This window comes from Pan troglodytes, chromosome 6 (genome assembly GCF_028858775.2).
Source record: "Pan troglodytes isolate AG18354 chromosome 6, NHGRI_mPanTro3-v2.0_pri, whole genome shotgun sequence".
In the NCBI taxonomy this organism is placed as follows: domain Eukaryota; kingdom Metazoa; phylum Chordata; class Mammalia; order Primates; family Hominidae; genus Pan; species Pan troglodytes.
In genome coordinates, this window is record NC_072404.2 from 50245427 (window position 1) to 50267665 (window position 22239).

The following is a 22239-nucleotide window of genomic DNA, read 5'->3' on the forward strand; positions in this document are numbered from 1 at the left end:
ATCTACTCAATGGAATATCACACCCCACCTAGGGTAGCAGAGGAGACTGTGTATGGACACAGACAGCTCATGAAGGTAAGGGAGAAAGAAAAGCAACTGACAAAGATACTGATTTATACAGTTTACAAATACACGTACAGTGAAAAATGACATCATCAAGCCAGGCACAGTGGTGCACACTTACAGTCCCAGCTACTTGGGAGGCTGAAGCAGGAGGATCACTTGAGCCCAGAGGTTTGAGTCCAGTCTGGGCAACACAGGAAAAACTCTGTCTCAAAAAAAAAATTTTTTTTTAAATGACCATATCATGGAAAATTCTGGAGAGCAGTTATCTTGGGACAGAGATGAGGCAGTTGGTGGGGCGGGGCGGGGTGGGGGGGAACGGGGGACAGGGGTGGTCACAGGAGTCCTAGCTGCTCTGAAGTTGTGAGTGGGGACAGCAGAGCCTGTTCAGGAGGCTGCTGACTGTCCAGGGCTTTGCAGAGTGCCTGGCTCTGCCAATGGGAGGTTACCAGCAGGAGAGCCTGGGGTGTCGAGGAGTCACCACTGCCCTGCGCTCAGTTAATGCTCTACTGTTGCTGTCTGGATATCACTTGACTTTTGGGTGTGGTTGGTGTTGCTTTAAGTTTCTGGGGATAGCAAAAGCTTCAGAAGTGACTCTTGCCATCACATGGCTGACCACCTCTGGTGAGAACACTGGAGAATAGTTTAGGGGTGCCCGAGTTTCCCCCACTGCATAGAGAGAGCCTGGTGCCAGGGAAGACCGGCTGGACCTGGCTGTGGCCCCTTGAATGGTGGCAGGGAGACCACAGCACATCGCAGGGCCCTGAGGATGACGTGTATTTGAGGGGGCAGGGTTCTCCAGTAGCAGGTGTTGCACAGTGGGGAATGGTGGGTGCAGAGCTGGGTTAGTTTTAGCAGAGGTGTGAAGGTGATTCCTCTCTGAGCTGGAGGTGGAAGCAAATGGGAAAACGGTCTGGCATAAACAGACAAGCCCCGGGGAGGCAGACAGCGTCCACCACTACCAGGTCCACCTGCTTTAGGTATACCTTCCTACCAGGACATGAGAGCCCACAGTGGCTGGGGTCTTGTCATCAGGCACCCTGAATGCTTTCAGGTGGATGGTTTGGATCTCTCCTCACCTGGCTGGTCAGGCCAGGGAGGACAAGCTGTGGACCTAACAGGTGACCACTGTCCAGACAAGGCCTATTCTACCTCCTTGCCTGGCTGTCCCCTCCTCAGGCCTGTTGCCCCTTCCTCTCTAGACCCTCTGCCTGCCAGGTGTGTAAGCCTTTCTGCCTGGACAGCCTCATTGAGACAGCCCTAGACTAACAGTCACCCATATTGAGCCCAAGCCCACCCTGCATGATGCCAAGCTTAGAAATGTCACCCTGGAGTCACAAAATCCCTTCTTTGCATTACCAAAAGAGGTGGTCACTCAGGGGTGCTGGAATCTTCCCCACCTTAAGGCTTAGCTCCAGTCTGTAGCCCATTCCCTGACAGGTACCTGGGTTTCCCAGCCTTTGATGACCCCAAACCCTGTCTCTTCCCTAAGGGTCACTGCCTTGGGATTTGCCTGCAGGCTAGGCACACCTGGTAAATGAGGTCTCCACACACTGGGTCATTAGTGCCCACAAGCAATCACTGTTGAGTTCCTGAACTCTCAGGCTGGAGCTCAGCAGTCCCACTAGGGACCACCACTGGGGTCACAAGATGGCCTTGATCCCCAGTTATCTGGATCCCCAGTTCCCTGGACCAGAGCAGCTTCCTAAACTGCCTAGTCCAGCAGAGGTGAGGGCTCGCTTTCCCTGCCAGAGGGGCCTCCTCCAAACCCCACAGTGCCCCAACAACACTTCCTGTCCTCTGGTAGACCCTCACCTGCCTGTGTCTTGCACAAAGTGCACACTGGGAGGCAAGAGCCTGTCTCTGCAGTAAGAAGGGCTTGGGGCAGTGCTCCGCTGGCAGGCAGACAAGGCAGGCAGGCCCCAGCCCAATGCCTGAGTCAGCAGGCTCCTAACAGCCTGAGTGACCTCCTCATAGCATGGGGTCAGTGCAGCAGCAATGTCTGGGTTGTTGAGGGTTTTGATGGGTGATCAATGCTGGAGGATCCTCCCTCTGCCTTCCCCATCCAACACAGATCATCTTCAATGTGCCAGACCTGTGCTGGGCAACAAGGTTGGCTGAGATGGCCTGAGACAGGGTCCCTTGATGAACGGTCCACTGGGAATGGGGTCTGCAGTGGTCCTGGATGATTTCAGTATCTGCCACTCACCTTGGTCATGATGCCACACAGAGTGTGGCATGGCCAGGACTGTACCTGGGGCAGATGGTCTTGCTCTTTGGTTCTGGGGAGGAGCGCAAAGTGACTGGGCTCAGGTGAAGGAGCTGTTGGCTTATGAGGAGGCTGCTCCAAGAAGCAAGTAGGAGACAAGGAACCACTGGCCTGCAGATGGGGCAGGATCCTGGACCTGGGCCCCCCGAGTCACCAGCCACATGGCCTTGGGAGTGTTACTTACTCCTGTGATCGTAGCACAATGAGGGGTTAGACTACAAAGTCCCTCAGGCCCTGACCAGCTCTGGGGAAGAAGGCCTAGGACTGAGAGAGGCAGCAGGGAGGCTGGCCAGGGTCACCTCCCAGGTCCAGGCAGCTTTCCTGCAAGTGTTTCCTAAGCTGTCCTTCTCCAGGGAGAATAGCCTCAGCCCTGCCTGGCAGGAGGTGGCATACACCTGAGTGCCTGACAGTACCCTCGTGAACCTGCCTGAGGGTGGCCACATTCCCACACCCCATGTGTGCCTATCTCCATCAGCACTGAGAAGACAGCAAACGCCAGCTTGCCAGGGGTTTACCCAGAAAGCCCAGCACATACCCCAGAGTGTTCTGGCAGACCTGTGCCAGCTGGGTTCAGTGACAGTTCATCCTGCCATGGGCTCTGGTCTCCCCAACACCCTCTGAGGGGGAAGCAGGAAGTTGTGAGGGGTAGCCGGGCCTGACCTCTCTTCCCTGGCACGATGCTGTCTCCCTGTGCAAAGTGGGGACTTCAGGCATTTGGTGTGGAGGAATGGGTGGTGGGATTGAAAACCCCTACCAGACCCCTGTCACACCAAGGAGCCCAGTGATGGGGGGGGGGTTTCTTCCCTCCCTCTGAGGTAAGACCAATCTGTTAAACTTTCAGTACTAAAAAATAAAACCGAGTGGGAGGAAGGTGAGGACTGAAAAACTACATATCAGGTATCATGCTGATTACCTGGGTGACAAAATTATCTGTACACCAAACTCCTATGATCCAATTTACCCATGTAACAACCCTTGAACCTAAAAGTTGGAAAGAAAAAAAAAAAAGAAAAGGTAAAATTAACAAATCCATATTAGTGTGAGCTGGGTGAGTAGTTTAGTCTGAAATGACAGAATATTCATTTTTCGTCTCTCTGAGATAGTGACCACACTGTCCTCACCAGGACTGGCAGGGGAAGCCCCAGGGCTTTGTGACCCTGTCCCTATGGGGCACCCTGGCGTCCAGTGGGCACTCCCCAGGGCAGCAGCCTGGTTTAAATGCCTGTTCCCCAGACCCCACAGTCAGACGTTAAGAGAGGAGCCTCAGGGACATAGCCCAGTTCTTCAGGACCGTGGGCCACATGGGCTGCTTGACCTCTGACCACCAAGGAGGGAGTTTCTCAAGGACTGGCCAGGTTCTGTGCTGACAACTTCGTGCTTTTCATCGACAAAGTGAGTCATGCTGTCCCTTCCCCAGCTGAGCTGGCTGCCAACAGGCCCAGTGGGGAGCAGATTTGAGGTGGGGGTGAGGTCTGTTCCCCAAGCGCAGTGTTCTGGGCAGTGAGTTCTCTGTGCAGCAGCTGACGCCTCTTGGACACATTTCCACACAAAACACTTCTCAACTGTTCTCCCTCCTGCACTCTTCAGGGGCAAATACGCCTCTCCTTTCTGGTGGGTTATTTCTGGCCCTGGGAGTATGCTAGGCAATTCTAAGGATTGCCTTTGCAACAGTCTTTATTCAGCCAAGTACTTCTCACACCCCTAGGTCCTGTCCCCAGGGGTGAGCAGGGTCAGAGGAGGCTGGAGATGGGATGGGCACAGAGAAGGAGAGTCAAAGATCTGACTGAGGAAGAAGCAGGTGGCCAGCCACCTGGGAGACTTCTATGTCAACACGGCGTTATGTCCTGGAGGAAGCCCATTGCGAGGGCTCAGCAAAGTTAACAGCAGGTATGCACCTGGAGACCAAGGAGGGCCTTGGAGCCTGGTGGGCAAAGGTGGCCCTTCAGTGGAATCATTCCCAACTCTGCACTCACCCTAAGCTTTCCAGTAACTACAGAATTCCAGAACCTGTTTGAAAGGATGTAAGATCTATAGCTACATTCTTTTTCTCCCCACTGGTCAAAATCTTACAGGATTTCTAAAGCTGTATTGAGATCTTGCCCAGTGCATTCAAACACTGGGCAACAACAGTGGGAAACAACCCCTAAGAATTCCCCATGCTGGTGTTTGCTGTGTACGTTGGCCTGGGACCTCAAGGCTAGAATGCAACAATAATGACCATGCACAGACAGAACTGTCTCAGCAGCAAATGTCACACGCAGACCCAGAACTGCTTAAATACCAATTTATTGCAAACCAACACCAAGGAGCTGGAATAGCTTTGCAGGCTGGACACCTCACTCTCCTCGGGCCCTGGACAAGGGAAATGAGTCACCCTGCTTTCCTCGGACCTCAGCTGGTGGGACTTAGTGGCTGGCCAAACTGCGGCTGTTGTGTCTAAAAAGAGAAAACAGGCAGGGTGTGCCAGCTCTGGAGACTGGGCCAGTCCAGGATGGTGGCTCAGGGCAGAGAATCACCCAACAGACAGCGTGGCTCAACGGGAGCAAGGCACGCAGGGACAGGCTCCACAACCACACCAAGCACCGCAGTGTGGCACCGGGACCAGATGCAAGTGGCTGTTCCTGCCATGGGGCCAATACCCAATACTATCCCTCAGTCATTCTTCCTAGATATTGGTTTGCCGTTTATTAAAGCAGGGCAGGGAGTGGGGAGAAATGCAACACAGAATATAAAATCAGGCAAAACAAACACTAGTCACCATGGAAGTGAATGACTCTCAAAGTCTCCCAAATAACAAGGTGTAGGGCATCTCACACCACTGCATCACTTCTGGAAGACTACCCACAGGGTGGGGGCTGCAATGGGGGCCAACTCGGGAACTATAGAGAAGAGAGGAGACACACACCACAAGACCTCCTTTCATTAGGCAGGAAAGCTCTTGTGGGACAGTGGTGTGCAAATCCTAGGACCTCAATGGGAAGAACTCCAGGAAAAAAAATGACAAAGTCTTTCTCAGGACCCCTCATAGATGACAAGAATTCTGCTCCCCAGGGTCGAGATCTCTTTAGAGGGGCTTCACCAGCTCAGTGGCAAATATCAGACAACAAGACTCTCACATTCCAAAGGGGGTATCTAGGGCCTTTTGCTCTCCTGTGATGATCGGAGCAACATGTTTGGACCCACAGAAGACTTCCCAGGAATGCTTTCTTACAAGGGGTGTCAGCCACCACTGTAAACCAGAAACAAACCACAAACTTACTCTCCAAGAGAGCCCCCACAACCCAAGTATCCACAGAGAGTGTGCAGGAGCGGGGACCTTCCCCTGACAATAGGCTCTCTTAGCATCTGCGGGCCTTGATTCTTGCTGGCCGTGCATGGTGCCAGGGTGCACTGCCCTGCTGTGTGGCTTATCCATGCTCTGAGCTTGACAGACAGGCAAATGGACAGTGCCGGTGGCAGCTGAACCATACTCCCGGCGATGGGCACCCAGAGCCTCTGTGAGTACTTGGAACACAGGCCTGAGGACCTGTCTCATAATCTCGTCTTTGCACCTTGGCTGGAGTCAGTCAGCAGCCATGGCTCAGGGCATAGGCTTGGGGGTCCTGAGGCAGTGACCAGTCCCTGGAGAACAGGTAAGATTGGGCCATAAGTTCCAAGGAGCAGTCTGGCACCTGGCACAGAGGATGGGAAGAGGGGAGTCTTCACTCTCTTCTGGTTCAGTTGTGGTGGGACAGTGTGCCTTCACGCCCCATGCAGAAATTCCTCCTCTCCCAGAAGCCCTTCAAGGTCAAAGCTTCTCAGGACTTGTGGCTGTCGAGCTCTGCTGAGCTGATGGACATGCTGTGGTCTCCTCCTGAGGGCACCAGCTCTCCACTCCTGCCCACACTTTGACATCGTGCACCCAAAGAGGACGTCTTATGGGGAGCCAAGCACAGCATGCCATGCGTGGTGGCCGGGCTTGGTTCACTTCAACAAGAACCAAAGCAAGGTCGCCACAGTCAGAGAACAGAATCCCCGCTGCATCTGGACCTGAGCCCAGAACCTAGGCTTTCTCTGAACAACTAGAACGTGCAAACAGGGCTCCAGTCTCCACTGCTCTGACCATGAGGCTGAGGCAGGCAAAGCACATTTATAAGGGGATGAGCAAGAAGACCACATGAATGCTCTCAAAAGAGGTCAAGGGGCAAGGAGTTTCCCAGAGCAGCCCCAGGCACAGCCATTCCTTGCCCGCCCTCATGCAAGCACAGAGCTTCACACACTTCAATGACTTCAGCTTCGCCTGAGAGTCCAGCAACAACTCCACATCCCAACCAGAAGACATGCAAGCAGAATAGCGTCAAAACAACAGCAAGCAGAGAGCAGGGGAGGAAAGACATGCTGCCTGCAGTGGCTGGTTGCTGTGGAGACAAAAGCATGTGATCCCAATTTGCTGGGATATCCTCTCCTGCATTTCAAACACCTTCACTCAGTGTCAGCCACAGCGGCCACCACATAGCAGCTGGCCCCGCACCTTCTCTGGAACAGTCTGGAGATGCAAGGTCAAGGTGGAAGGCCTGGTTCACCCTTGAAAGAAAGGATGGCTAGGGGTAAACAAGACGAGCAAGTCCCTGGAATGCAGGGAGCCAAGAAGGGCAGCCGAGGATAAGGCTCTGCCTCCCCACCGGCGAGGGTTTCCTTTCCTTCTGGTCATTAAAACTGCACAGCCCCCGGGGAGATGTTGAACATGGCAGGGTCGAATCGCTGGCCTCGGAAGGGAGAACCTTCAGCATCCCACCCCTTCTTCAGCATCTCATGGACTTTCTACAAACAGAAAATAGAGAGATTAAAGGGGATCACAACGCACTGTGTACTTTCTCCCAGAGCAGACTCTGACTGCAGGTAGAGAGCCTTCTTGCTTCCTCAGGGCTCAGGCACTTGCCTGGCAAGACCGGCTGGCCAGAGAACCGTACTACCCTGGAGCAGCCTTCGACCAAGGGAGGTACTGGGTGCCTGCCAATTTCTCTCCAAGACTGTGCTCCACAGACTGAATTTCTAACCCTCCATCTTCTGTCCCCAGCAAGCACTGGCTCCTCTTTATGGTTCATCTTGTCCCTTTTCCACCAGGATCTCTGTCCAAATTCCAAATACCCTGCAACATCTATGGTCCCACCAGGCACTGACTAAGGCATTAAGAGGGAGTGTCCCAGCCCACCAGGGTTGTAGAGAAGGTGCGTAGAGAAAGTGCTCAAGCCCCACCTGAGTCATGACTAAGGTGTGCAGAGGAGATACCCTAGCACCCCAGTTATCAGCATCAAGAACTATATCATCAGACAATCCAGGGTTGACCCAGGATGTGGCACGGAGGAAGAAACCTCAGAATGTCCAGTGGTAGACCCGTCAGTTAAGAATTCCCCACTGCATCCTTGCAGATGCAGTCAGAGCTGGTTGACTAAGCCCTCGCCAACGTGTGGCCATTCTGGAACTATCTAGCCTCCAAGGATCAGAAGCAAGGCTCAGTGTGTGGCCATGGCAGGGGACATCAGGAAGATTGGACCCTGAGGGAAGCATCTGTACCTGGGCTGGCAGGCCCTCTTCTCCTCAAAGGGACTCTATATCTGCCCTCCTCACCTGGCCACCATGAGTACACTGAGGGCTAGGGATGATCTCTCCTTCCTTCTAACCTTCTGACCACAAGAGACAAAAGAGACTATGTAGGGCCAGTAGTTATTCTACCAATATGATCCACAGTCCCTGTTGCACAAAACCCTGTAGCATAGGCCCAGAAAACGAGGCTGTGGGATTCTCAGCACCAGAGCTTCTCCTTAAATAAAACATAATCTTCCTAACAAGAGGGTTTTCTTTTTCCTGTTTTTATTTTTTACAGATAGGGTCTCACTCTGTTTCCAAGGCTACAGTGCAGTGTGTGGTCATAGCTCAGTGCAGCTTCAAACTCCTGGGCTCAAGCGATCCTCCCACCTCAGCCTCCTGAGTACTTAAAACTATGGGTGCAGTCCACCATACCCAGCTTCATTTTCTTTTTTTAAGACCTAAGTGATGCAACAACAAGCATATCAAAGACAGATACTATATACTAGGGATTAATTGACATTACTATCAATTTCTTACAGGCAACTCACATCAGAGACTTTGGAAAGACCATTTTGAGAACAAGTGCTGCAGCTCACATGGAGTGGCTGTGGGTGCAGAGAAGACTACATGAAGCCCCCTCTGCACAGCCTCAACAAAACACAAGAATGGATGACTTCAGCAGGCAGCTGCATGAAGCCTCTGAACCTTTCAACAGAACCCCAGCCAGCTGTAGGGCAAATGACACCTGTGGAGCCCTGCAGCCACCACAGTCTTACCCTGGGAACCCGGGTTGCTGCATGGGGGCCCGATGTAGGATGCCCAGAGTGCAAAGGGCAGATTAGTAGACTTGATCTTACAACAGAGGGATCCTAGGGTGCCAAGATCAGCACTCAGACCTTTCCTGAGGCAAAAGTGGAGAGCAGGCATTCCCGTGTGTCACCAAATTCACTCTTATGACCAGAGACCATGCTAATGCTATCTGCCTATGAGATGTCACAATTACTGTTAGGGTGAATCCTACCAGGCTGAAGAGATCCTAGACACAGACACATCTGAGCGCAGACAGAGCAATGGCACCTGTACATTCCACATTCTCTTTCTAGATGGGGGAATCCTGCTCATAAAAAATTAAATTAGGGAAAAGATGAAGGGTTTTAAATTTGTTGACTTTGGAAAAAGGTTAGTGACACCAAAGAATTTAAAACAATAAAAGTATTGTCATTTCAAAATAAAATTGCTTCAAAATACACAGCATCTGTGGCATTAGAAGCACAATTTGAAATCTTGGCAAATTTAGAAAACTCTGAGTTCACACCATAAATGGGCATCAATGCCAGAGCACGCTGGTAACTGTGACTATGCCGACGTGAACGGCAGATGGAGGCTGACAGGAGAACCTGGCCCGTTTTCCACTCTCTCTCCTTAGCGAAGCCTGGTGATCCCAGTGAAGCAACTCCGGCCCCCTAACTCTCATGATAGTCTCTCTGCCTGTGAGGTATCCCTCAGGACGCCTGAATAAAATGTGGCTAACCTGCTACATGAGGCCACATGAGGGCACGCACCTACCTTCTAGGTCTGTTTCCTCGTTTGATTTTCTAAAAAAAGGCTACAGTCACTAAGGACATTTTACATGAAACCTCTGTGTGTTGCAAGCCTCCATATGCTGCAGACCCTGCCCCAGACACTGTCATGCCCAGGAAGGAGTTGAGACTTTAGCATCAGCACCAGGCAGGTGCCTGGACACACACAATGAACGACCATAGCCCTGAGAGGTCAGTTCATTACGGTCTATAGCTGTCACCTGAGAGCTGGAGGCTCCCTGGCTGTTGAGGAGCAGGTCAATCTCAGGGAGAGGGTCACTCTGGGACCTACCCCCGCGCCACCAGCCCTGGGCTCCTGCATGTCGCTGAAGATCTCCCAGGGCACTTTACTCTGGGGAGGGACACACATCCTCTCAAAGGTCAGGATGCTGCCCCATGGCAAGTCTACAGCAGAATAGATTTAGATTCAACACACAGAGCTCTTTCCACTGGACCACAGCATCTTCAAGGTTCTTTGAATCCTTCCTAACTGGGTCGCTGCCCAGTCTACGGGCTCCCCCATGCTAGGTCACAAGAAGCTGTTTGCAGGCACGGGGACTTTCTGTTCCACGCCTGGGCTATGCAGTGCCCTAGGGGCCAAAAAAACAGCTTGCCAAGAGGACACCAACAGGATGACCCCACTGAATTGCCCTCAGAGCAGGGCAGCAGGGCATGAAGGGGGATGTCAGTTGCACCCTGTGATGCTGCATGTGTGCAAGCATGTATGTGCATGGTGCATACATACAATGTGTAGTGCTGCCATCTTTCACCCCTTGAGGTTGGCCTGTCCCGAACTGACAGTGAGGATCCAGGTAGGGGTTTGAGGTCCAGAACTGCCTGGAAGTTGCCTCGGCTTACCTGGAATGAACAGACCTCCCCACTCCTGGTCCTGGGCAGTGGGCTTGGCAACAAGCCATCAAAATAAGGAGGCCTTAGGCCTCCAGAAATGGAGAGACAAGAGCAGCTGCTTCCTGGGGAGGATTATCAATGAAACTGCAAAGCAGGACTGAAATACTCTTTGGAGAAGGTAAGATTAAAATGGCTGGAATCCTAGCACCACAAAGGCAGATCTGTGTCTGTCTTCCTCACCGACGTGCCCCAATAGAGGGGTGAGACTATGCAATGTTACAAGGTGTTGGCACAGAACACAAAGGATGGGGGAAAGAGACTGAGAGGAAGGTCAAGGAGAGGGGAGGATGTAAGGGAAAGAAAAGGGAAACAGAAAGCAAGGAGGGAAGGGGAGGGGCAAGGATGTAGAGAAGAAAAGGCTGGTGGAGCCCCTGACACCTCCATGCGTGTCTTTGGCACTACTGGCAACTCCAATGATGAGCAGGTATTCCTGCTATTTTGTTTTTGAATATAAGGTTCTGTAAGAGATACAATCACAGGAAACATGAGGGCTCACAGATAAAAACAGCCACAGCATCCTAGCTTCTCTCATGCCTCAACAGCTAAAGTCTACAGAAAACTGGCCAGGCGTGGTGGCTCATGTCTGTAATACCAGCACTTTGGGAGGCTAAAGCAGGTGGATCATCTGAGGTCAGGAGTTCAAGACCAGCCTGGCCAACATGGTGAAATCCCGTCTCTACTAAAAATACAAAATCAGCTGGGCGTGGTGGTGTGCGCCTGTAGTCCCAGCTACTCAGGAGGCTGAGGCAGGAGAACCGCTTGAACCTGGGAGGCAGAGGTTTCAGTGAGCTGAGATCACACCACTGCATTCCAGCCTGGGTGACAGAGCGAGGCTCTGTCTCAAAAAATTAAAAAAATAAAATAAAATAAAGTCTACAAAAACTTCATCAAGGCTTTGACAAACGCACAAATACCATTCAAACTACAATAATTTTTATCATCTCTCTGTAACAAAGACTCAGTGTCAGTGTCTGGGGAAGATGTGAGAAACCACCTGACCTTAGTCCCTCCATCCTGTGGCACAAAAAGACACTTCTAAGGGGTACATGGTAAGACTGCCTTCTTATCTGCCTGGAACAAAAGGCATCTGGGTTCATGTTCTCCAGTCAAAACAGACTCTTTCTCCCGAAGGTCAACTCATGAATACATCTCAGCCCTTTTGTGGACCCAATGCTGAATATGGGCACAGAGTGGGCAGACCCTCACATACACCATCCGCAAACACTACCATGAGAAGCCCTACCCACAGGGCAAAGGTTCAAAGGCTGGCCTTTCATCTAGTGGCCACAGGCAAATGCAGCATAACTGGAATGAGCCATAACCAGGCAGGTCTGGCTGTCTAAGCACCTGAGCTGAGCTCAGCTGAGCACGTGCTGCAATACTACCTGAGGCTTCAAACTCTGCATGGACGTAGGCCAAGCAAAGATGTCCTTTAAGCTTGCCATGCCCCGGGTGGAAAAGGGGGCCAAACCTAGAGGAACATTCTCTTCCATAGAGACAAGGGCCAGGGTGGACAGGGCTGCGAGGACAGACAGGTGTGAAATCAAATCAGAGGTCAAACCCCATCCCTGCTGCTTAAGCTACTGAGTCACAACCTCAGAAATTCAATCTCTCTATTGTGGGGGGAAAAAAACAAAAACAAAAACAAAAAACAAACAAACTGTATTTTCAGGGGTACTGTGCAGCCAGTCAACCCCACCTTAACTGTGTGTACTAAGTGCTCAGGACATGCCCCTGGTGTGGCAGGGCCAGGTGAGGAGAACATGTTGACACTCCTCTCCGCAGGCTCCTTCACCTCTTAAGAGCAGGATGCACTTGTCTGTGAAAATAGGCAAGAACGGACGAGACACAGCAACAGGGCTTGCAGAACCACCTACGATGTATTAATATGTGCTGTACCGGAAGGTAAGACTAAGACAATCCAGATACACCACAAGGTAAGGTTCCTCCAAGAGACAAAATGAGAAGAAAATACCGATCAGCAATCTTCAGGGGGAGGAGGCGGTCCGTGTTTACAGAACAAAAATAAGGAGACTGTGCCCAGCAGATGACCCCTCCCCACTGACTCAAGGCTGCACTGGGTCCGCGTGCCCTGCTGTACTGCGGCCCAAACCCACGTGCTGAGTATATGGGACACGGGAAGTTAAAAATAATCTGAGGAAAGCAACCCTTTTTTCCCTAAATAGCTACTCTTGGAGTTATTAAAATAGGAAGAAAGAGTGTATACATCTAATTAATCATTCTCTTTGGCCATGAGCAAACTCTACACTGGGCACTACGCTGGTCAGACAGGAACCTTTCTCTTCCTCCTCCCTAACCCACTGCTGACATCACAGAGTCTTCACATGCTGGCCTCCAACATCCAGAAACTGGCTCTGCAATCTGGCTCCCTCCCCTCCTCTACCAAAGGTCCCACCAAGCGACTCTTCATGGGAAGATATGTGCAGATGAGGCACAAACAAAAGCCATCAACACACTTGATGTTACTAGGCTCTGGTGCAGGAAGGGCACATCTCATGACACCCTTCGAGGTCCTGTTAACTGGGCTCTCAGCCCAGGTATGAGAACATAGCTGAAAGACCAGAGTGCACCTGTGAGGCAGTGATTGGAGACAAGAGCAGGTAAGACAGGTTCCTTGCTAGGCTAGGACATGGCAGGAAGCTGGTCCACACAACCTTCTTCCCCACCGTCATCACCAACCCCTCTGCCACTATCGGCCTTGTCACCAGCACAAGGGCCTAAAGGGTGGACTCTCCAGGACTGCCATGCTCGTACCAGCTCATGGCTCTGTGGCTTGCCCTGCAGCTTCTGGTGGTAGTCAAAGGTAAGCCTGTCCAACACCGCCTGTTCCTCCTCATCCACGGTGGCCATGGAGCGCTCCTTGTTGATCTTGTCAATGTCGATGGGCTCTTCTCCCTCCAGGATGGCGTTCCACCAATACTCGCCCACCTTGCTCAGGTTCACCTGGGGACAAGCAGGACAGAGACCTGAGTCAGAGACCTGAGACAGGTGTCCAGGGCTGGGGACAGAGCACAGCCCACTGAGGGATGGGTGTCCAGGATAAGCTCAGGACCAACTACACAAAGGGAGGTGACAGACAAGAGGGGGTGCCAGAACCCAAGGCAGGACCCTCTGTGCCTGGGAATGCATTTGCTGCCTGTGCTAACATATCCCAGGGAAGAGCTAGGAGGCACATACCTGAAGGGACTGACATTCTGGAAGATGCCTTTATCCTTCTTCAGCAGGTCCTGGATACTCAGGACAGTGCCTGTTCCATGTGCACACCTTGCCCACTCTCATGAAGAAAGGCTGTTTTCCAAGACCCATGACACCCCCCACACCAGGACCTGTCCTGGGCCAGCCCAGCCTGCCCCCATGCTTGCCACGGAAGGCTCTGCTTAGCTCTTACCAACCAACTACCTCTCCAGTGATCTCTCTTGCTTCCAAGAGCAACACCCAACATTCTGCTGTCTTAGGGGTAAGCTGGAACCTATGAGACTTAGGGCTCAGCCTAATGCATGACAGAATCTCCTGGGGAGTCCTCACCCCATGACAGGGCACCATGCCCTGTCCCCACTTCTTCCTCACTGGGGCCAAGCTTGCTGCATGAGGGGGTCCTCCAGCCCCATTCCCTAAAGTTCTCTGATGGCTTGGGAAGGAGAAACGACCATCAAGAAACAACCCCAAAAGAGGCCTCCTTGGGCACCTCTGTGGGGATGGCACAGACATCCCTTGGTCAAAGGAAGCAGCACCCAGCATTTAAGATCCAGCCCTCAGTGTTGGGGTCTGTGAGACTCATGTCATTACCATAAAAACTTAAAAGACAACTGGAACTGCAGTATGAGAGCAAACGTGAGGGGTGCTGTATGTACCTAGGTGACCCTGGCTGCTTGGCCTGTCCCAGGGACACAGAGGAGGGCCCTGGCCACACCATGCCCTGTTATCAGTGGTCATGGGGACACAGAAAACAAGAAAACTGGCTGCATCTGCTGTGGTCAGTGACTGGGCTCAAAATTCTTACCAGAGTGGCCAAGAAGCAACAGAGTGGGTTTGTCTACTTTGCCCTAGATGAGCACTGCACTTTTTCAACAGAAATACTTGATCTGTGTTTAGATTTCATAATATTTACAATTGAAAGAGGTACATTCACATGCCCAAGTGTGATGGGACTCTCTGATGGGATTAAACCACTAGGTGCTCACAGAAAGGGAGAAAAGGTAGCAAAGGGCCCGCAAGTGAGAGCAGCTCTCATCCATGGAGGTGCAGCCACCAGGACACTTACTGACCAGGTGGGCAAAACCTACCAAGCCACACTCAGGGTAACTGTGACACTCAAGAGGTCACAGTGAGTCCACAGGACACCACGTCCCCCCAAGAGGGAGCACTGGAGACTCACCAGTATACACGGGCTTGAGAGAGCAGTGTCCTAACACTGCACCTTCCACCTTCCCACCTCCAAGCCCCTGCTGCCAAAACCTACCCACACCAAAGAAGGTACTCAGCACCAGACTCTGCAGAGCCCAGGGATCAAGTCCGAGAATGTGCTCTACTAATGAAGAGGGTGGGCACCGATGTGGTGCGGGAGAGCACACAGTGGAGATTTTCCAGAACTGGGAAGAGCAAGACAAAAACCTGCAATCATGATCTGAAGCCAGCATCCCAGAAATCTTGTCTGACATTCCCAATGCAGATAGGGGGAGTGGTGAACAGGGGGAGTGGGTGGCTCCCCTACACGCCAGCTCTACCCAGTAAATGACGCTGCTCTGCCAGTGTGCAATTTAAATTTGGGATGAATCTTCCATTTCCAGATACTCTGCTAAGCTGGTTTGTCGTTGACTTTACAGTTTGTGTGACGGGGACCTGACTCACCCTCAGAGACCCCAACACTACGAACTCTACCTCGTCTTTACCAAGCTGATGCAATGAAAACCTTCCAAGAGGGAAATGCATTGTTTTCTCTATTCCAGGGAAGACTTCAGAGGAACTCACAGAACTGTAAATCTCTGGAAAGAAGAGATCCTTTACGAATTTTTTATCTTCACCAGTAGTTATTACTGTGATCTATGTAACTTATTTTATTAGCGTTCACAAGTCCTGTAAAACACATACCATTACCATTTACCATACATACCATTTTTTGTATTTAAAAATGAGGACAAACCCTTGGAAGTAAGGGCCTTTTCCAGATTGCCCAGCATGAAGACGCAAAGCAGAGCTACACTGGGGCTGACAGCCCACCGTCAGCACCATGTGGGCAGGGGGTCGGCCTACACACCATCCAGGGGACGGTGCTGGTGCTCTCAGGCCTTTTGGCACTCCACAGACCCCAACACAGGGTTTCACTGGCCAGGTCCAAACACACACCCAGAGTGGAGGGCTCCTGGGCACAGTGGGAGATGGACCTGAAGACAATGAGCCACCTGCCCAACAGGAAGGAGGGGAACATCCCCAAATCTTCTGTGTCCACAAGTGTACTTTGGACACAGAAGTACACTTGAACCCAACAAAAATTAAGATGAGCACTGCACTTTTCATCAGAAATACTTGATCTGTGTTCAGATTTCATAATATTTACAATTGAAAGGGTATATTCACATGCCCAAGTTGTTTCAAAAATATTCAAGGTTTTCCAGTAACAAAATCAAGTAGGTTTTAAATTTAAGTTAATTAAAATAAAATAATTCAGTTCTCCAGCCACGTGAGCCACCTGTCAAGTGTTTACTCAGCTGCCACATGTGGCTAGCAGCTACTGTGCTGGGCAGTGCAGCTCTCCAAGGGGGCCATCCTCACTCACAGACGTCACGCATGTGCATCAGTGAGGTATTTTATGAGGAGATGTGAGCCGACTTTATATTGAACAATTTCTAATGGAGGCAAAATCCACTTAACACAAAACTTACCATTCAAAAGTGAACCAATGGCATGTAGTATATCCACAATGGTGCACAACCATCACCTTTATCTAGTTTCAAAACACTTTTATTACCTCACAAAGAAGCCCTGTGCCAATTATCAGTCACTCCCCATTTGCTCTAACCCTTCCTCTAAATTGTTCCCTCAACCCCACCAAGCCACTGGCAACTACTAATGATTCTGCCTCTACAGATTTGCCGGTTCTGGACATTTCACACAAATGGAATAATACAGTTATCTGTTTGTTTTTGTCTGGCTTATTTCATTTGGCATAATGTCCTCCTCAATGTTCATCTATGTTGTAGCATGAATCAGAACTCCATTCCTTTTTAAGGTTGAATAATATTCCACTGTATGGATAAACCACATTTTGTTTATCTATTCATCAACTGATGGACATTTCAGGTGCCCCCACTTTTTGGCTGTTGTGAATAATGCTGCTATGAACACTGATGTACATACATCTGTTTGAGTCCCTGTTTTCAATTCTTCTGTATATTTACCCAGAAGTGCTGGGTCATATGGTAATTCTACAGTTAACTTTTTGAGGAACTACCATACTATTTTCGAAAGCAGCTGCACCACTTTACATTCCCACCAGCGGCATACAATGGCTCCAGTTTCTCCATACCCTCACCAACACTTGTTATCTTCTGTTTTGTGTGTGTGTTTGTGTGTGTTTTTAATTACAGCCACCCCACAGGTGTGGCTAGCACCACTGGTCCTTTGTCCTGACCATATACACACAGGCCTGCCTCCTCTGCCTTCCAGACCTGCTCCAGTCAAGTTTCCATCTGTCATCACTGTAACCAAGTGGGCTGCCCTCCATGCTGGGGCAGCAAACAGGACCTGAGGTGTTGTCTTATAAAGGTTCTTGTAAAGGCTCTGGAAGACGAAGGTCTCAGTTGCAAAATTTTAATTATTTATTTATTTAGTACCCTTAGAATATCTTCTATTTTCTAAGGATGAGCATATTAGTAAAAACAATATGAACAATATTATTAGCATGATAATTATTCTAAACAAGGGCATTCTAACATCGTTATTGACTTGCCTGGAGTCCCTCTCCACACTGTTCCTTTACAGAATTCCATCTCTCACTCTGAGCTGCAGATCCCCATTCCTTTCTCCTTCCCAAACTCCAGACCTTTTTTTTTAATGGCCCACGCCTCGTAAGTCATTGAGCTGACAAGCTTCTTTATGCTCTGAACATTCTCATGTTCTATAAACTGGTTTAATGTGTAAATGTTTCTGCTGTCACTGTCCACATTTAACTACTTTCCTTAGAGTAATGCTTCTGGGAGGCCTCAGATATGACTTCTGGTAGCTAACCTTAAAAACCACTGAATGGTACAGAGCATACAGGTCTTGCAGGGCTGTCTTCCGACACCCAGTGCAAGATGCAGTTCTAGGAGGACATGGGTACAATGTTCCTAGGATGGAGTTCAAAGACCTCTATCTAAAAATAACACCTCTGATAAAGTAGTCTGATGGTTTTACATTTGTTTTTGTTTTTTTCTGTGAATATTTTATTTTTTTAAAGTCAAGTTTGTAGAGGTATAGTATGCACATAGTAAAAATCACTCTTTTGAGGTCACATCTCCATGAGCTACTGCTACAATCAACCCACATCCCAGCAGCCCCGTTCCCCTTCTCAGCAGTCCTCTCAGCCCGATGCTCGTTTTGCCATCCAGCATGTCCGTGTCCAGAATGTCACATGTGTGGAATCACACAGTGTGCAGCCCTGTATCTGCTGCCTCCTTTGAGTGTGGGGACTCTTGACGTTCAGCCACAATGTGCTTCATGGCACAGGCAGACCACACACTTGTTTGTGGACATGTGGGCATTTCCATTGTTTTTGCAATCAGGTAGAGAGCTGCTGTAGAGATCTGCCTGCTTTCTATTCTCCTTGGTAAGTAGCCAGGAATGCGTGTGTTGGGTCACGTGATGTCAGCTACTGTCCAGACTGACCACTCCGCTGCACCCCTACCAGTAGCACAGAAGAGCACCAGGTGCCCCATCTCATTTAGCGCTTGGTGCTGTCTCCCTTCTTAGCAGCTCTTCTAAGAGGTGTCTAGGGGCATCTCATCATGGTTTTGCCTTGCATTCCCCTAATGACTCATGACGTTGAGCTTCTCATGTGCTTATTAGACTTCTCATTTTTTTTTAACATTTTATTTGTAAAGAATTTTAAGCTTAAAGTTACTAGAATAAGTACAAAGACACTCATACAAGTGTTTAGCAGCTGTGTGTCTGTACACAGCTCTCTCACTCTATATGTATGCTGTATGTATAATACATAATAACATAATATTTTCTCTGAATCATTTAAGAATAGGTTGCATTCATCTTGGCCCTTTGTCCTGAGTTATTTCCTAAGGACAAGGAAATAACTTATGATGATTTACGGAACAGGGTCCAGTCCAGAGTCCCCCCTGCATCTTGGGGGTCCTGTCCTCTTTAATCTGGGACATTTCCACAGCCTTTTTCCTCCCCTGACATCTCCTGATTAACTCATGTGTGCACACCCAGCTGGACACATATGTGTTCCACCTGCAGGCACACAACATCCACAGCCCTCAGTGGGTGGGGTGTTCACTCAGGTTACCTGGCCAAAGGGAGGTCTGACTTCTCCACTGTAGTTATTGACTTGCAAACTCTCCTCTCCAGAACCCCTGCATCCCTGCTCCACCCTGCCCCGCGTAGCATCTGCCAGTCCCATCTGTCCCACGAAGGCTGGGAAATGCTGACTTTCTTGCCCTAGTCCCTCCACACTGACTGGTGGCTTATGCATCTTATTGAAGCAAGCACCTTCTCTTCTGCAATGAAATTATCTATCTATTGCTGTCAGTACTGACCCCTGGATTCCTGGCCTCTCTGGTCTCTCAATGGCTTATAACTCATTACCATGCTTAATTATGTTGGTGTGAAACGATCCCAGACAAGGTTGGTGGAGGTTGCTTGACTTTGATGGTGCTCAATCATTTCCCTGGCACATTCTCATTTTCCAGCATAACAAAATGCTCCAGGTTCCTCTTTTATCTACCCAGTCCCAGACCTCTTATCAGTCCATTTCTGAGGGACCCCAGACTGCAGGCTGAACAGTGTTCCCAAAATGTCCTCACAGAAACTTCCACCTCAACATGAATAAACTTACCTCAGCATCCCCCAATCTGTGCTGATGACTCACCAGCATTTATATCCCTTTCCTTCCTTAGTAACGGAACCTCATTTCTATTCAGGGAAGCAATGTGCCCAGCGAGGATGACTTTACTCCTCACAGCTGCCCGCGTGATCGAGACTGGGCCAATGAGACTTATGGGAATGTTGTGGGACGTTCCTTCCGGGAAGGCACCTCAGAGCGAGGGCAGATAACGGGGTGAGACGACAGCGTGGCAGAGGTCCAGGGCACCTGCTCAGCACCTGCTGCTGGGGGAATGTGGGCCACAATGGAGCAGATCCGGCTTCTCAGGACACACCACAAGTCAGCACTGTTATGAGCAATCTCCTGATTTTCAATGCTGTCAAATATTTTTTTAAGCTTGAAAATTAGAAACAAAATTAAGACACTGTATAGGCCAGATAGGACCCAGCTGTGGTCTGAGTGTGGCTGGAAGGCCCATGTATTCCAGGGATGGGGCCGACAAAGCAATGCCGAGCTGCGTTCCCTTCCTCTCCTCCAACCCCATGAAACGAGGGTGCCCAGCACCCTGTCCATGGTGCCACCAAGAGGCACCATTAGCCGGCTCTGCTCAGCACATTCCTTCCACTCACACTGGAACAGGTTTCCTTGGGCTACCGCCTTCTGTTAAATCTGTAAGCTTCAGCTCTTCCCTACTGGAACTGATGAAGGATTCTGATTTCCCCTGAAAAACGCTGAGGGCTCTCCCTAGAGACATCACTTGCACTGAAGGCTTAAGGGCTCACATTACATTCACATACTAATTTCCAGGCTCTGGGCTCTTGCCAAAATGCTAAGGTAATTTAATCTGTAGTTCCCACTCTGAGTTTATGAAGAAGTATGTTAAGTAATCCATGGGACGGCCTCAATGAGCCAGGAAAGTTGTGGGGACTCAGGAAAGTGGCTCGCCAATGAGGACAAGTAGACAATAAACCACCCATCTTCGTTTTATCCTCACAATTGTTCTAAGAAGTGACACTGGAAGTATCTGGGTAAATTAGCAAAGATAAGCGAAGATGAAAAGCCCACTGTTGGTGGGGATGTGGGGATATAGGGCTAATGTCATCGGCGACACTCCAGAAACAACTCATCCACCAGGGAGAACCACAGCAACAGCTCAGAGGCTGCAGTTACACTAGAATTCCACTTTTGAGAAATAATCTAAATTGGGGGGAGGAGGTGGATACAGCTTGCACAAAAACACTCACAGGGTTCAAAAATAATAAACAAATATATTACGATGAGTTTTAAAGCCTGAGCTTCAAGGTCTAACTCCTCAAAGAATACTCCAGAGCAATTTCACTGATTTTAAATGACTTGTGTGTGCACCACGTCAATACATGAAGAAGTGTATATGGAACGGCATTCACCTCACATACAGCTACAAGGACCATCTCAAGCATAGCCATGTCCAAGAGCCCCCGCAGCAGAGCAGCCACCCACGGCAGCATGGAGGACAGCCTGTCAGCTCCCCCGACTGCAGGAAGAAAGGAGGACGGTGCGCATGCCAACTGCCTAGCTTTGGGGACTGAACGAGCTATCGGAAAAAAGAGCTGGTGCCGTTGCCACGGCTGATTTTACATCTTCGTAACCAAGAAAGGAGCTTGCCTGAGTCAAGAAGTCTCATTTAACATTCTGAAGTGTGGGAGGGAGGGAGGGAGGCAAGAACTGTCATACGGTTTTAGCAGCCACCCCTGCCTGCCCTGGCTGGCTGATGTGGGATCCACGGCACAGGGAGGAGCAGGTTATGTGGAAGGCAGCTGGGAAGCGAAGGCCATGTCTGCACTGGGCTGCCGGGAGGTCAGAAGGTCAGAATATCTAACCAAGGAGCTGAGGGTGATGGCAGCAGCGCAGCTCTGGACGCCATCCCTTTGTATCCTTCTCATCTCATGCAGCCTCACAGCAGTGCTGTGATGGGAGACCTGCACTGGTGTCTGGGGCTGCCCTAACAGGGAACAACAGACCAGGCGATACAAGGCAATACAAATTTATTATCTCCCAGCCCCACGGGCCAGAACTCTGAAATCAAGGTGTCAGTAGGGCCATGCTCCTGCAGAGACTCTAGGGGAGGATCCTTCCTGCCATTTCCAGCTTCTGGTGGCTCCAGGTGTTCCTGGGCTTGGTGGTTATATCATTCATCTCTGCCCTATCTTCTCATGGCCTTCTCTGTGTCTATCTCTGTCTTCTCCTGTTTCTTATAAAGACAGGTGTCACTGGATAATCCAGGGTGATTCCATCTTGAGAGATCCTTAACTTAATCATATCTACAAAGACCCTTTTCCCAAATAAGGCCACATTCACAGGATATCTCCAACCCTTTACAGCAAAGCCCTCAACTCACTTTCTTTAGCCATTCCCAGTGCCTGCACAGGGTTGGGTACTTAATGATAAGAAACCAACAAACACTGGAGATCAACGAGACTACAGTGCTCAACTTTGTTTGAAGGGTGAGAAATGGAAGTACAGCAAGGCTAAAGAGATGACCCAAAACCTGGCAGCTGCTTGACAGGGAGCTGCAACCCAAAGCCAGCCCCTCTGATTCACTTGCAGTCCCTCTCTGCATCCACACGCTCAAAGCAGTGTGCCAAGCTCCACACAGCAGACGTGATGCAGCAAGCGGGAGGCAAACAGGATCTTCGTGAATCAAAGCAATCGGCTCATTAATTCACAATATTATCTCAGATATGTAATCAGAGGAAACAATGTGGGCTTAAAACGTCACACATAAATAAATAATTATATCAAGAAGACAACAA

At 50.1% G+C, this 22239-nt stretch overlaps 1 protein-coding gene across 1 annotated transcript in view; it reads right to left on the minus strand.

Moving 5' to 3' along the window:
• Nucleotides 1-4602: 4602 nt before the first annotated feature.
• The window catches only part of NUDCD3 (NudC domain containing 3), a 106668-nt gene continuing 89031 nt past the window's right edge, over nucleotides 4603-22239 (minus strand). Inside the window, exons 5-6 of the mRNA XM_003318392.5 lie at nucleotides 13165-13353; nucleotides 4603-7132 (exon numbers count right to left, since the gene is read on the minus strand). Coding sequence (XP_003318440.2) covers nucleotides 7022-7132; nucleotides 13165-13353 — 300 coding nt within the window. The 3' untranslated portion in view covers nucleotides 4603-7021. The remainder of the gene's footprint in view (nucleotides 7133-13164; nucleotides 13354-22239) is intronic.